This window comes from Musca autumnalis, unplaced genomic scaffold (genome assembly GCF_047663935.1).
Source record: "Musca autumnalis isolate F117 unplaced genomic scaffold, ASM4766393v1 scaffold_5, whole genome shotgun sequence".
In the NCBI taxonomy this organism is placed as follows: domain Eukaryota; kingdom Metazoa; phylum Arthropoda; class Insecta; order Diptera; family Muscidae; genus Musca; species Musca autumnalis.
The window spans coordinates 43,818,289-43,832,598 of NW_027412088.1; the positions used below are offsets into that span (position 1 = coordinate 43,818,289).

The following is a 14,310-nucleotide window of genomic DNA, read 5'->3' on the forward strand; positions in this document are numbered from 1 at the left end:
TATCTGGTCAGTGGTGGCTTTGCCCGGTCTAAAGCCGCACTGATAAGGTCCAATTATTTCATTGACCATAGGCTTCAGACGCTCACACAATATACCAAATACTATCTTATATGCAATAGGGAGCAGATCTAATCTTGACCGCACGGTATATATATAACAACAGTTTGGAAGAAGTAAAAAAGTATTAGTCGGCTTTACCGACAGAGAATACCCTCAGCCTGTGTGGATTGAAATACTTTTTTTTTCTCAAAAAACGTATGTATTTAGGGGGGGTTTTCAAAATTTTGGGCGTATGAACCGACAAAAGTATGGATAGGATTAAAGCTCAACAATTTGCGGGGATAACGATAGATAGGACTTTTTTATTACACTAGCCTACGAAAAAGATAATATCGCTGTAAACAGGGTCACTAGGAAAACCTTCGGTAAAAATGTCCAAAGGATCCTCGAACAGACCCTTAACCACAAAAAAGTGTTGAACATTTGTGTGGGTGGTACCACAAGGATTGGACAGATAGGGCCCAAATTTGAATATAAACTAAGTTTAAATTGTTGCTACGTCTGTGAGAAATCGCGCGTACCATTTTAGCGAATATGTTTGAACTTTTGTGGGTGAGGTACCGGAAGGAGTGGACCTATAAGCACACCTTCGAATTTCATCTAATATTCGAAGAAATATTATAATATCCAAAGTGTGGACGAAAGCAGTATTCGGCTCGATTTCTCCAGACACTACATATGGTGACATAGGGGTTTTTACAACTTTCGGGCAGTTTTCTCAAGAAGTATGGACTTGCCCCTGAAAAAAACTTTTATTGTCGTAATTGAGGCAGCGAATGCAAGTTGCTTCAAGAAAAATCAAAGTGATTCGAGAGCATGTCTTAAAGTGAACTTATCCAAAATTTTGTGTGGGAGGTACCCGAAGGAGTGGACAAATATAGTCTATATTCGAACCTGAACTATATCTGGTATTAGGATTATATTAGGATGTGTAAAGTATGGACCAAATCGGTCAGTCCCATCAAGAGTTATCGTGCGCACAATTTTTCTGAACATTTTTGAGTTTGGTGGGGGAGTGGACCGATACGGCTTATTTTCGAACTTAAAGTAAGTTTGCACAAAATATTACGGAGGCCACAGTTTGGACCAAATCGGCAGATCCATTCGAGATTTATCTTGCGCTCCAACCACTGCACACGGTGTCATAGGGATTTTTTGTACTTTTCAGGCTATTTCCTCAGGAAGTACGGACTTGCCCCTGATAAAACTTATAGCGTCGTTTGGGGGACAATGAATACAAGTTGCTTCAACAAAAATCAAAGCGATTCGAGCAGGTCCTAAACTGAACTTTTCCGAAAAGTTGTGTGGAAGGTATCCGAAGAAGTAGACCGATTGAGTCCATATTGGAACCCCATCATAAGTTTGATGTTTTACTCTTTGGTAGAATTTTTAGGCTTCATTCTGACATCTGTAAATCTCAATTTTTTACACGCCCGCTTTTCCGTTTCTCTCGTTTTTCTGCGGAAAATACGTTTCTCCTCTCTTCTTTTCTCACAATACCTCTAGTGCGCTAGCAGCACGACACTCCTGGTAGCCAAGTATGGACTTTGCGGCTGTTTGCATGGTGTGGGCAATATTTTGCCACTGAACTGTTATGTTATCGGGATGAGGAGCGCTTTTATAAAGCAATTGGGCTAGTTGAGTGGAATATGCTGTGGCTATCTGTTGTGTTTGCAGTCTACCGATGTCCATCTTCCGCGTTGTATCTGTTCGTGCTTTATTTGTAACGTTTTGACGGGTACGTACCTTTGGTGCAACAAAGTGGTGGTCCAAGTCTATGTTTGCACCTCAGGACGAGCGTACGTACATCCAACACGCTCGATGAATGCCTTCCGTCTATGACAACAGTCACAATTTGATTTCTTGTTTTTTGATCTGCAGACAGCCAGGTGCCCTTATGATTATCGAGATGCTTAAATCTGGTACTGCTTACTACCATGTTTTTGCCGCTACAAAGTCTATTAGCCTCATTCCATTGCTTTTGGTAACTTATGTTTTTTATTTTCTGTGTCTATAGTGCGAGTGCGGCCGAAGATGACGATGCCGGTGGTGGCGATGAAGAAGCCCTAACAGAGGAACCAGAAAAAGAAGAATCTGCGGCTGAAGAGCCAGAGAAACCCGTAGAAGAAGAAAAGGAAGATGAAGAAAAACCTGCAGAAGATGATGCCAAAGATGAAGAGGAAGAAGAAGGAAAACCCCTAGAAGATGAAAATGAAGAAAGCCAAGCAAATGACGATGAGCAAGCTGCACAAGAACAACAAGAAGAAGAAGAACCTCAAGATGAAGTAAGTAGTTTCTTTTGAAAAAATCCCCACAAATGCTTTTTGGCTTTGAAGTCAATGCACCGTTAAGAAACAAACTGCCAGGAAGTGTAAATACAGTTTTAGGAATAATATGAAAAAAGCTTTGCAATTTAAATTTCAAGTAATAAAAACTGTAAGGCAATGAAGCTTGGTTATTATTTATTTATTTTTTTTATTTATATATATTTTAAGAAAGAAACAATTGGGATTGTTAAAAAATATTTTGTGAATTGGAAAAAAAGCTTTTGTAAATACAAAAAAAAATAGTTTTTTTAAGGCACAATGATCCTAAATTACGCAAAAATAAGGCTTCGCTTGATTGTCTCTTAATAGTAGCTTTGTTCCCATAACCAAACCCCACAATGTTTTACTGGCAACCACGGGATTAGAACAAAATGAACTTTCAAATCTCTTTATTTTTGGCAAAATGGTCTGTTAAAAGTAAGCCATTGTCGGCCTTGATTTTTACCTCCCGAAAAACCTTTGTTCTTTAGTTCATTTTGTTTTGAACATTTCTTCTAATTCTATCTTCTGTCCTTGGTATCATTTGAAGTTAGATATCGGTTGAAATCAACAGACTCTGTTATGCTATTTTGTATTGAGTGCAAGGACGAAATGTTAATCTCTGTGAGATGGCCATCTAAGGTTTTATTTATCCTGGGAAGCAGTATGTTTGTAAGGTGTGTTCAAGACAGATGCTGTGTTAATAGAATCAGTTTTTTTTTTTAACTAAATAACATAACAGGATCTGTTAGCTCAGCTAATATTATCTCTCTATGATACCAAACATTTCGCACCTACTTAACAAAAGGGTAGTAACTCAAAATTATCTATCTTTTTGTAGAAAACTGCTGTTACTTTGAGTACACAAACTATCGGAAGATTTTTATAGTGGTTGGTGTTGATCATTATGCATCGTTTTTTAATCAAAATTTAAAATTTCAAAATTTTGAGTTACTATCCTTTTGTTGAACAAGTGCGATTTTTTCTATCTCTAACTCTATGTTATATTTCTTTCTATTAAAAACTTAAAAATCCTGAAGATAATGCTTAAAAACCCCCCCAATTTATTCAGAGAATATCTGAAATAAATTTTAAAGTTTAAAAAATAAACAACAACAAGAAAAAACAAAAATCAGTCGACAATTGTTTACTTTTTACAGAAACAAACACAGTCTGTAAATGAGGCGAATGCCATCACCAATGACAACGAATCGGATAAAGCTGAGCCGGATGATGAGGACAATGAAAAACAAAATGAAGAAGAAGAGAGCGTAAATAACGAAGAAAATAGTAAAGATACAGTAATTGAAAAGGCTAAAGAAGAGGAAGTGGAACAACAACAACAAAATGGAAAGGAAGATGAGAAAGAAGAAGATGAAACCAATGAAAAAGATGAAGAAATGGGAAAAGAAAGTGGAAATGAAACCACTAAAGAAGATGAAGAAAAAGACAAGGAAAATGAAAAAGAAATTAATGAGAGCGAAGAAGAGAAAGGAAATGAAACTATAAAGGAAACCAAGGAAGAAAAGGATGCAAATGGAAAAGAAAATGAAAAAGAAGCTGAGGAAGGAGAAGAAACGAAAGAGGAGTCTAAAAGCAGTGATACTCATGCTGAAGAGAAAGAAGCCGAAGAAGATTTAGAAACTTATGACAGTGAAAAACATGACGAATCTAAGGACAAAATGAATGAAAATAATATTAAGGAAAATGATGACCAAAACAAGGAAGAACAAATTGCGGATACAGAGCAGGATAAAAAACCAAGTCAATCAGATTTGGAAACTATGGAAAAAGGTGAGCAAAAAGAAGCAGTAAATGACAATGATAAGGACGAGGACAAAGGACATGGATTAAATGGGGATAAAAAACAAGAAAATGTAAAAGAGGAAGAAGAAGAAAACGGGGACCAAACGCAAAACTCTGATACTCAAATAAAAGAGCAATCAACAGGTGCAAAAGATGATAATTTAAAGGAAGAAGGATCCAAAGACACTAAAGAAAAAGAAAGTAAAGAAGAACAAGAAAGTAAAGATGAAAAAGAAAGTAAAGATGAAAAAGACAATAAAGAAGAAAAGGACAGTAAAGATGAAAAAGAAAGTAAGGAAGAAACAGAAGACAACGATCAAGGCGATGAAACACCAAAAAAGGATGATACAAAAGAAGATGTGGATAAGGACAATTCTGAGAAGACTCAGGGTAATATTGCAATGGCAGAGGATGAAGGTAAGCATGAGGAACATACAGAGGACGATAAACAAGCAAATGAAGCGAATATAGATAATATGAAAGACAATAAAGATAACATTGGTGACAGTTCAGAAGAAACCAATGAAAGTGCAGAAGATAAAAATCAAGAAGCAAAACCAAATGACAATCAAAATGAAAAAGAGGACCACAGTAAAGCAAATGAAGACCAGAAAAACGAGAAAGAAATGAATAAAAGCACAATCAATGGGAATTTTGCTACACAAGAAAATATTACCGCAGCTATACTTAAGAATGGGCAAAATGAATCATCTGAAAGTTCTACAAATGACCATGAAAAACCACAAGATATGGACAAAAAGGAAGCAGGTGAAGATGAAAACAATAACAATGCAGGATCATCAACAATCGATAAAGAAGGCGATACCAAATCTTTAGAATCCCCACAAAAATCTCCAAAATCCCCCCGAACAACAGAAGAAACCCAAGAAACTTCTCCGACCGAGGGTTTCCTCAAAGAAACACAACAAGAAATCAGTGATAAATTTGATGAAATGACGGATAATTTAAAAGAAAATGTTAAAGAAATTTCCAATAAAATAAAAAATATTTTTACTTCTTCAGATGAAAATGAAAATAACAACAATAATGGTGGTGATGATGGCGATGAGCGGCAGAAAAAAATCGAAAAGGATTCCATTGAAAGTGAGTCGAACGATATTGTCGTTGTGGGTAATTCCAATACTCCCAACTCTAAGCACAAACTAAATGGCAACGGCAGTGGAAAATCAAGGGGCAAACATCACACCCCCGGTGGTGGTGGTGGTGAAAATAGTAGTGATGATACCGAAGATGATGAGGTACAATTTGGCACTCTCTAAATTCTTTGAAATTTTCATTTTGATTTTTCTAAGTAGTGTTGGATTGTTGCAAAAAAGCAAAAACTTTTCCAAAAAAAATGTATTTCTTCTCACACATAACTCACCAAACTCTCTACCCCCTTTTCTCTAAACGAAAAAAACTAAAAGCAAAATCCCCTGCACTGTGGATTCGTATACGATTTTTAAATATATGTATAAGCAATCTAATCCAAAGCAAGTGATAAATGAACAAATCATTTAATACAAAATGTTTCCTATTTGAAGTAGTTCCATAAACAATGTATGTGTGTGTGATTTCTATAGCACAGTAGTTTTTTTTCTCTGGTCTAATACAAGCATAAGAAATGGATCTCTAATGGAGAATGAGAAAATTCCTTAAAACAAAATGTATACGTATATTTGTAATAATTTATTAAACATTTCCTGAAATTATTGTGTAATTGTCTAACACTTTGTTTAAGTTATGGAAAAATTATAAATAAAAAAATATAAATCAATTTTATCTGAAATATTTGTATGTTGATTTTTTTTCAAAATTAAATTTTTTGTATTAGGCAAAAGCAAGCTAAAATGCTAGGTAGGAGTTGGGAAATTGTAATATTTGCAGTTCGCCGAGATTCAAATGGTTTTTTAACGAAGTTCTACCGAAGAGTTTTTAATAGGAAAGATTCAATGGCTTATAGCCAATTGCAAATTTTACAAAATCGAAAATTTGTTATTGCCTCATTTAGAAGTACGTGTCGAATAGAATGTTTGCAACGTACATTTTCTAGTCGACCGGACAAAAAGTGGCTGAGATATGAGCGTTAGAAAGGAAAAAATTAATTCAAATTCATTTGCTGATCGGTTTAATCGTTTTCGATCTACAGTGAGCACCGAAAACGGCTTAGTAAAAACAGTTCTAAATAATTCATAAACTATTTTTTTTGACTGTCAACTCTAAATCACTTTTTAGTTGTGCTCAATACTATCGACTAAAGAAGAGCAATCATACACTTAAGCCAAAATAAGCCCTTTGAGCTCTCTTATCTGCATTTTTTCTGGAGGAGGTTAAATCGAAATTTTCATTAATTTATTATTTTAGGAATTCTGTGCCACTAAAAAAGTCCCTTACATTTTTATACCCTCAGCATTTATGCTAACGAGGCTATATACACTTTCATACGGGCAAAATGTGCTTCATCGAAGTAAAGGTTTTAGGCCCCAAGTATGTTTGGACGAAATCCGTTTCAGACAATTTGGAGTCGATTTAGCAATGTCCACCCGTCTGTCTGTCCGGCTAGTGCGCACGATAACTCTCGAGCGGATGATCCGATTTGGTCCAAAATTTGGCTTTCGTAATATTTTGTCCAAACTTAGTTTAAGTTCGAAGATGGGTCATATCGGTCCACTCCTTCAGATATCTCCCCCACAAAAGTGCGAAAATGTTCGGAAAATTTGAGCGCAAGATAACTCCTGAAATTTCTACCAGGTATGGATGAGGTTCTATTATGGACTCACTCACTCTTTCGTGTACCTCCCACACAAAATTTCGGAAAAGTTCAGTTTAGGACCTGCTCTCGAATCGTTTTGATTTTTTTTGGAGCAACTTGTATTCGCTGCCCCCATTACGACAAACAAATTTTTTCAGGGGCAGGTCCATACTTCCTGAGAAAAAGGTCCGAAATCTGTAAAAAAAATCCCTACGGCATCATGTGTAGTGGTTCTAGCGTTCGATAACTCTTGAACGGATCGGCCGATACGATCCAAAATTTGGCGTACATAAAATTGTATACAAGTTCGAAAATAGTCTATATCGGTCCACTCCTTCAGCTACATCCACACAAAAGTTCAAAACTTTCCGCTTAAATGGTGCGCACGACAACTCTGAAAGGCAGTAACCGATTTTATCCATACTTTTCATATCGTTATATCTCCACGGGACATAGATCAGATTTGAATATGGACTATATAGGCTCACTCCTTCGGGTACCTCCCGCAAACAATTTGGGAGGAGTGCAGTTTGAGACCTGCCCTCGAATCGTTTTGCTTCTTTTTGTAACAACTTGTATTCGCTGCACCCATTACGACAGTACAATTTTTCAGGAGCATGTTCATTCCTTCTGCCAAAATGACCCGAAAGCTGTAAAAACCCCTATGGCGTCATGTGTGGCGGCTGGAGCGCACGATAACTCTCGAACGGATTAGCCGAATCGGTTCAATCTTTGTGCTTCGAATCCCTTTGATTTTTGTTTAACAACTTGCATTCGCTTTTCCCATTGCGACGGTACATGTTTGTTTTTCGGGGGCAAGTCCTTACTTCTTGAGGTAATGGTCCAAACGCTCCAAAAAGCCTGGCGGCACCAACTGAACTGGGTAGTATGTAGGATAACCCTCGAAGGGAGAAACCGATTTGGTCCAAACATTGTACATCGTATTATATAGGCGTCAGAAGTATTGTGTGTTACTTCTTTTCTTTAGGTCTGAGGCTGAGGGTATTTCTCTGTCGGCCAAGCCGACTGATACTTTTTTACTTGTTTTAAGCGTATTTGCCTTATTTGGTTTAATTCCTCAGTTCTGTCGGTTCCTAGGAGCTGGGTTCTATAACTAGGAAACGCACAATGGCCAATTTCCCGAAAAACGTGGTCAAACTCTAAAAATGAATAGATTTTGACCTAACTTTAGGTACTTATGCTTTTTTGGTCGCTGATTTCATTATTCATTTTTTATTTTACTCTCATTTGGGCCAACAAAGAGGTCTTTCTGGAGCTTTTTTTAAAATGTGCTCGTATCAGATTAATATATTTTACAAATTTGTTCGCCATAAAATTTTACTATAGGTCCTGCAATACATACAACAAGTAAAAAGTTAAGTTCGGCCGGGCCGAACATTTTATACCCTCCACCATAATATATCCTTAACTAAAATGGAATAATCAGTTCCCATTCCTGTCCACAATTTTAGGTGCAAACATTTTTCGAGCACGGATACCCCAAATATCTAAATTGTCTAACCTAATATAAAACAAGTAAAAAAGTATCAGTCGGCTTTGCCGACAGAGATATACCCTCAGCCTGTATATATTGAAACAATTTTTTCCCAAAAAAACTTATGTATGTATTTAGGGGTTTTCATAAATTTTGGGAATTTGAACCGACAAAAATGTTCATTAGGATTAGGAGGAGATACTAAAAGGAATGAATCTACATCGACCATTATGGAAGTGGATCTTCAGCCACTACATATGGTGCCATATGCGGTTTTTACACACTTCGGGATGTTTACTCAAGAAGTATGGACTTGCCGTGAAAAAAACGTTTACCATCGTAATTGAGGCAGCGAATGCAAGTTGCTTCAACAAAAATCAAAGTGATTCGATAGCAGGTCTTAAAGTAAACTCATCCGAAATTTTGTGTGGGAGGTACCGGATGGATTGGACAAATATAGTCCATATTTGAACCTGATCTATATCTAGTAGATATATTGGGATGTGTATAGTATGGACCAATTCGGCCACTCCCTTTAAGAGTTACCGTATGAACATTTTTGAACTTTTGTGGGGGAGGTACCTGAAGGAGTGGACCGATATAGCTTATCTTCAGACTAAGACTATGTTGGGACAAAATATTACTAAGGCCAAATTTTGGACCGAATCGGCAGATCCGTTCTAGAGTTATTTTGCGCTCCAACCACCTCACACGGTGTCAAAGGGGTTTTTTACAACGTTCAGCCTATTTTCTCAGGAAGTATGGACTTGCCCCTAATGAAACTTGTACCGTCGTATGGAGGGCAGTGAATACAAGTTGCTAAAACAAAAATCACAGTGATTCGAGAGATGGCCCTAAACTGAACTTTTCCGAAATTTTGTGGGGGAGGTACTCGAAGGAGTGGGCCAATTGAGTCTATATTGGAACCTCATCTTCCTCTTGTAGAATGTTTACGATGTACAAATTATGGACCAAATCGGTTACTCCCTTCAAGAGTTATCGTGCGGACAATTTTTCCCAACATTTTTGAACTTTTGTGGGGGAGGTACCTGAAGGAGTGGACCGATATGGGACATCTTCGAACTTAAATCAAATCTGGACAAAATATTTCGATACCCAAAATTTGAACCGAATCGATTGATCCGTTCGAGAGTTATCGTGCGCACCAGCCAGCCAGACAGACGGGCGGACATTGCTAGATCGACTCAAAATTGTCTGAAACGGATATCGTACAAACATACTTGGGGTCTAAAACCATTATTTCGATGAGGCACATTTTTGGTCGTATCAAAGTGTAAATACCCTCTTTAGCCTAAAGGCTGAGTGTATAAAAACCAAACATATGGGGGGTCATATAACAGTGCCTTAATATGGGGGTCATATCAAAGTGCGGACCTATCTTGACAATTGCAGAAACTTAGGTTAACATTTTAGCTAAAATCCTCAAAATACCAAAAATCGGGATGTACCATTATATAGGGGCTGGATCAAAGTGTAGCACTATCTTGATAATTCTTGTTGGGAACATTTTGTATTTGCAAGGAACCTCAAATGTCAAATTACGGGTAGTTCCTTCAAAAAATATAGCTAAGACCTTCAAAATACCGAAAATCGGGAGGTACCGTTATATGGACCTATGTTGAAGATTTTTAGTGAAGAAGTTTCGTCGCCACAGAGAATCTTAAATGTCAAATTACAGCTAGTTCGGTTAAACATTTTAGTTAAAATCCTCAAAATACCGAAAATCGGGAGGTACCGTTATATGGTGGCTATATCAAAAAATAAACCTATGTTGAGAATTTTTGAAGGAAAAATTTCGTGACCGCAGAGAAATTCAAATATCAAATTATAGTTCGGTTAAAAATTGTAGCTAAAACCCTCAACATACCGATAATCGGAAGGTACCGTTATATGAGGGCTATACCAAAACATGGATCTATGCTGACGATTTTTGAGAGAGAAGTATCGTGACCGCTGGAAACCTTAAATGTAAAATAACAGCTAGTTCGGTTAAAAATTTATATAATTTTAGATAAAATCCTCAAAATAGTGAACATCGGGAGGTACCGTTATATGGGTGCTATATCAAAAAATCGACCTATGTTGAGAATTTTGGTGGTGACATTTCGTGACCACATAAATTTCAGAGAACTCAAATATCAAATAACATATATCTAAGATCCTCAAAATACCCAGAATCGGGGGGTACCGTTATATGGGGAATATATCAAAACATAGACCTATATAGACAATTTTTAGTGGAGAAGTGTTGTGTCCTCTATGCACCTTAAATATTATATTACAGCTAGTTTGGTTAAAATTGTAGCTATAATCCTCAAAATACCGAGAATCGGTTGTACCGTTATATGGGCACCAAACCAAAGCATGGATCTATTTTTAGCGAAGAAGTATCGTGAATAGTGGGAACCTCAAGTGTCAGATTACAGCCAGTTCGGTTAAAAACTTTAGCTAAAATCCTCAAAATACCCAAAATCGGAAGGTGCCGTTATATGGGGGCTATATCAAACAAGTAAAAAAGAATCAGTCGGCGTTGCCGACAGAGATATACCCTCATAAATTGAAACACTTTTTTCCCAAAAAAACTTATGTATTTAGTTGGTTTTCAAAATTATGGGCGTATGAACCAGCAAAAATGTGGATTAGGATTAATGGTCAAAAGTGCTGCGGAGAAGGTACTTCAAGAAATGTACCGGCATAGTCCATTATGGAAGTGGATCTTATTTTGGGAGTCATATATTTTTTGATAGATATCGCACCAACTAGTCATTTCAGTTTGGACCAGAATGCCAGGAAGCATGTATACATTTCCAAAGGTTCTTCGATCAGACCCTAAACTGCACGTAGACACAAATGTTAAACTTTTGTGGGGCAGGTACCTAAGGAGAGGACAACAGCGAATGCAAGTTGCTTCAAGAACAATTAAAGTGATCCGAGAGCAAGTCTTAAAGTGAACTTATACGAAATTTTGTGGGGGAGTTACCCGAAGGAGTGAGAAATATAGTTCATATTCGAACCTGATCTATATCTGGTAGATAGACTGATATGGCTTATCTTCGGACTTAAACTAAGTTTGGACAAAATATTACGAATCCCATATTTTGGACCGAATCGGCAGATCCGTTCGAGAGTTATCTTGCGCTCCAACCACTACACACGGTGTCATAGGAGTTTTTTTTGCGACTTTGAGGCTATTTTCTCAGAAAGTATGGGCTTGCCCCTAATGAAACTTATACCGTCGGATGGAGGGCAATGAATAAAAGCTGCTACAACAAAAATCGAAGCGATTCGAGACCTGGTCCTAAACTGAATTTTTCGAAATTTTGTGTGGGAGGTACGCGAAGGAGAGGATCGATTGAGTCCATATTGGAAACTCATCTAAGTCTGGTAGAAATTTTACGATGTGCAAAGTGTAGACCAAATCGGTTACTCCCTTCAAGAGTTAACGTGCGCAAAAATTTTCCGAACATTTTCGAACTTTTGTGGGGGAGGTGCCTGAAGGAGTGGACCGATACGGCCCATCTTCGCACTTATACTAAGTTTGGATAAAATATTATGAAGGTCAAATTTTGGACCAAATCGGTTTATCCGTTCGAGAGTTATCGTGCGCACCAGCCAGCCAGACAGACGGACTGACATTGCTAAATCGGCTCCAAATTGTCTGGAACGGATTTCGTCCAAACATACTTGGATTCTAAAACCATTATTTCGATGAGTTGTTGCTATTCTATTACGTTGGCCGATGAGTTGTTGCTATTCCAATACGTTGGCCTACATATGGAAAAAGAACTACTGACCTTTCCTTCTGATGCAAATTGCAATAACGAGTCTGCTAGATAACGGGCCTACTGCTTAATATATAATGTGTTTTGTGTAGAGAACCACATTTTCCTATTCCCAGTTTTTGAATTATTGCAAATTACATGGTGCACTAACGTTTTAATTGTCAATTGGATCTTATACATACGTTGCAGCATGGGTCGCTTTGCCACCTTTTTGCAAAACGATTCCCCAGCCAGGCAAAATCATTATTATTTAAGTTTGGTACCACAATCCACAAAGTTATTTCTTACAATAAGTTTATTTGTTCTATAAAGAAATTTTTATTTGTGAAAAGCTAATTCCCAGTGGTAAAGGTGTAGGGTATCACATGGTCGGCCCCGCCCGACTATAGCCTTGGTTTACTTGTTTTTGGATATATTAATTGTTTTATAAACTTTCCGATTAAATTTCCAATGAACGTCATTTTGACCGGCTATTGAACCAAATTACAGAGAGAAAAATATATTATTTTCACTCATAACTACACGCAGTGGGTCTTTTGAAAAATGTTTAAAAGTGTTTAATGTAACTTTGTAAAATTTCTTCCCTATTTTTTAGGCAGGTTTTCTGAGAAATTGGCCAATGTGCACTGAACGAGAAAGTGTTCCTCTTCCAATACCCTGAATTCTCTATGTTGTGCAGATGCGCTTGGTAGTTCAAGGTGTCCTATAAAGACTCATATACAGTATGCAAAGTTCATATTCGTACACCCGAAAATATTAATAAAATCGTTATTAATTCCATATTTTATATGCAAATATGAACGAATTTATGGGAATTACTAAGACGAAGAAAAAAAATTAACAAAATCCTTAACAAACATGGAAGAGAAGATTTCCCTATTTTGGAGAAGAATATGGATGACACTTTTGCGGTTAAATCCACATTAACGCCACTTTTCCATTCAATTTTACAAATACTATTACGATCACTATGATTCCCCATATACGGCCCATGGCTCCTTTAATGTGAAAGGTACGAGATATCCTTTCAGAATCCTTTTTTTTTTGCTGAAAATTCAGTGGTCGGCAAAGTGTATTGACGAGGGCAGAAAGCTTTTTTACTTCTTTTGTGGTTTGGCAGTTTTCTACTCTTCGGGATATCTTATACTCTCCGCCGCTTACGTGGATGTGGAGGGACTGGTTTTGATATGCTTGCGGTTTATTTGTTGGTATTTTTGAGATGCTCTCGCTCACTTTGTCCACCACAACGGTTGTGTTTTTTTTTTTTTTTTTTGATATTACTGAATCAGAGTCGTTCCCTGTCCTGTATGGTTGGGTCGAGATTGAACTCCCCCAGATCTTCTATGTCCCCTCTACCCTTATTCCCGAATATAGTGTGCATGTAGCAGTACCTTTGACCGTCAAATTAAATCTTTGTATATCGATAGCACTATGAAGAACTGGTTTAATGAATTTAATCATTGCCGACACTAGACAGTCGTGAGGGTCACCCAAAAATGGTCGTTGTGTCAGAAAAAAAATAAGCCGCGCGTGAACAGATAATGCAAGATTGCCAAGTTATATACCGTGAGATAGACGCATCCTTGGACATTTCTTCCACCACCTAATATTTATATTGCATGAACACCAGACCGCAAAAGTGGGCTTTTCTCGCTAGATCAAGAACAATTTGACAATCGCTCAAAAAAAGTTCTTAGCGATTGGTGCAAAGAAATTTTGACGTCAGTCGACGTTTACAAGATCGTCACAGACGACGAATCTTGGATTTTCGACCGTGGAGGCTTTCGAAGATGAGCCAAATGCAACGACAGATGTTCATGGAAGAAGCACTTCTAGGCAAATGGTCGCCTGTTTCTTCGGCTAAACTGACCATGTGGCTACTATACGGCTTGAAGAACGTAGGACGGTTAGTGGTACACTATAATTGTTTTGCCTGAAGTTTCCTGAGAAATTTGAAAAACGAAGTATAGAAAACGAATCAGTGTGCACCATGACAATGTGAGCTCCAACACATCGATTCAAACCAGAGCTTTTTGACTGACAAAACGCGGTATTGATGGGTCAGCCGTCGTACAGCCACGACTTGGA

At 37.4% G+C, this 14,310-nt stretch overlaps 1 protein-coding gene across 48 annotated transcripts in view; it reads left to right on the forward strand.

Moving 5' to 3' along the window:
• The window catches only part of LOC141386969 (uncharacterized), a 162,274-nt gene that overhangs the window by 86,324 nt on the left and 61,640 nt on the right, over positions 1-14,310 (forward strand). For 18 of the 48 annotated variants that reach the window (XR_012408451.1, XM_073955916.1, XM_073955930.1 and 15 more), the window contains one exon: positions 2,078-2,345. Coding sequence is in view for 46 of the 48 variants with exons in the window: in XM_073955916.1 (XP_073812017.1) it covers positions 2,078-2,345 (268 nt within the window). In the remaining 2 variants the exon portion in view is untranslated. Of the gene's footprint in view, positions 1-2,077; positions 2,346-3,526; positions 5,962-14,310 lie in introns of those variants that run through there. The other 30 variants (XR_012408450.1, XM_073955893.1, XM_073955908.1 and 27 more) reach the window with 3 other exon arrangements.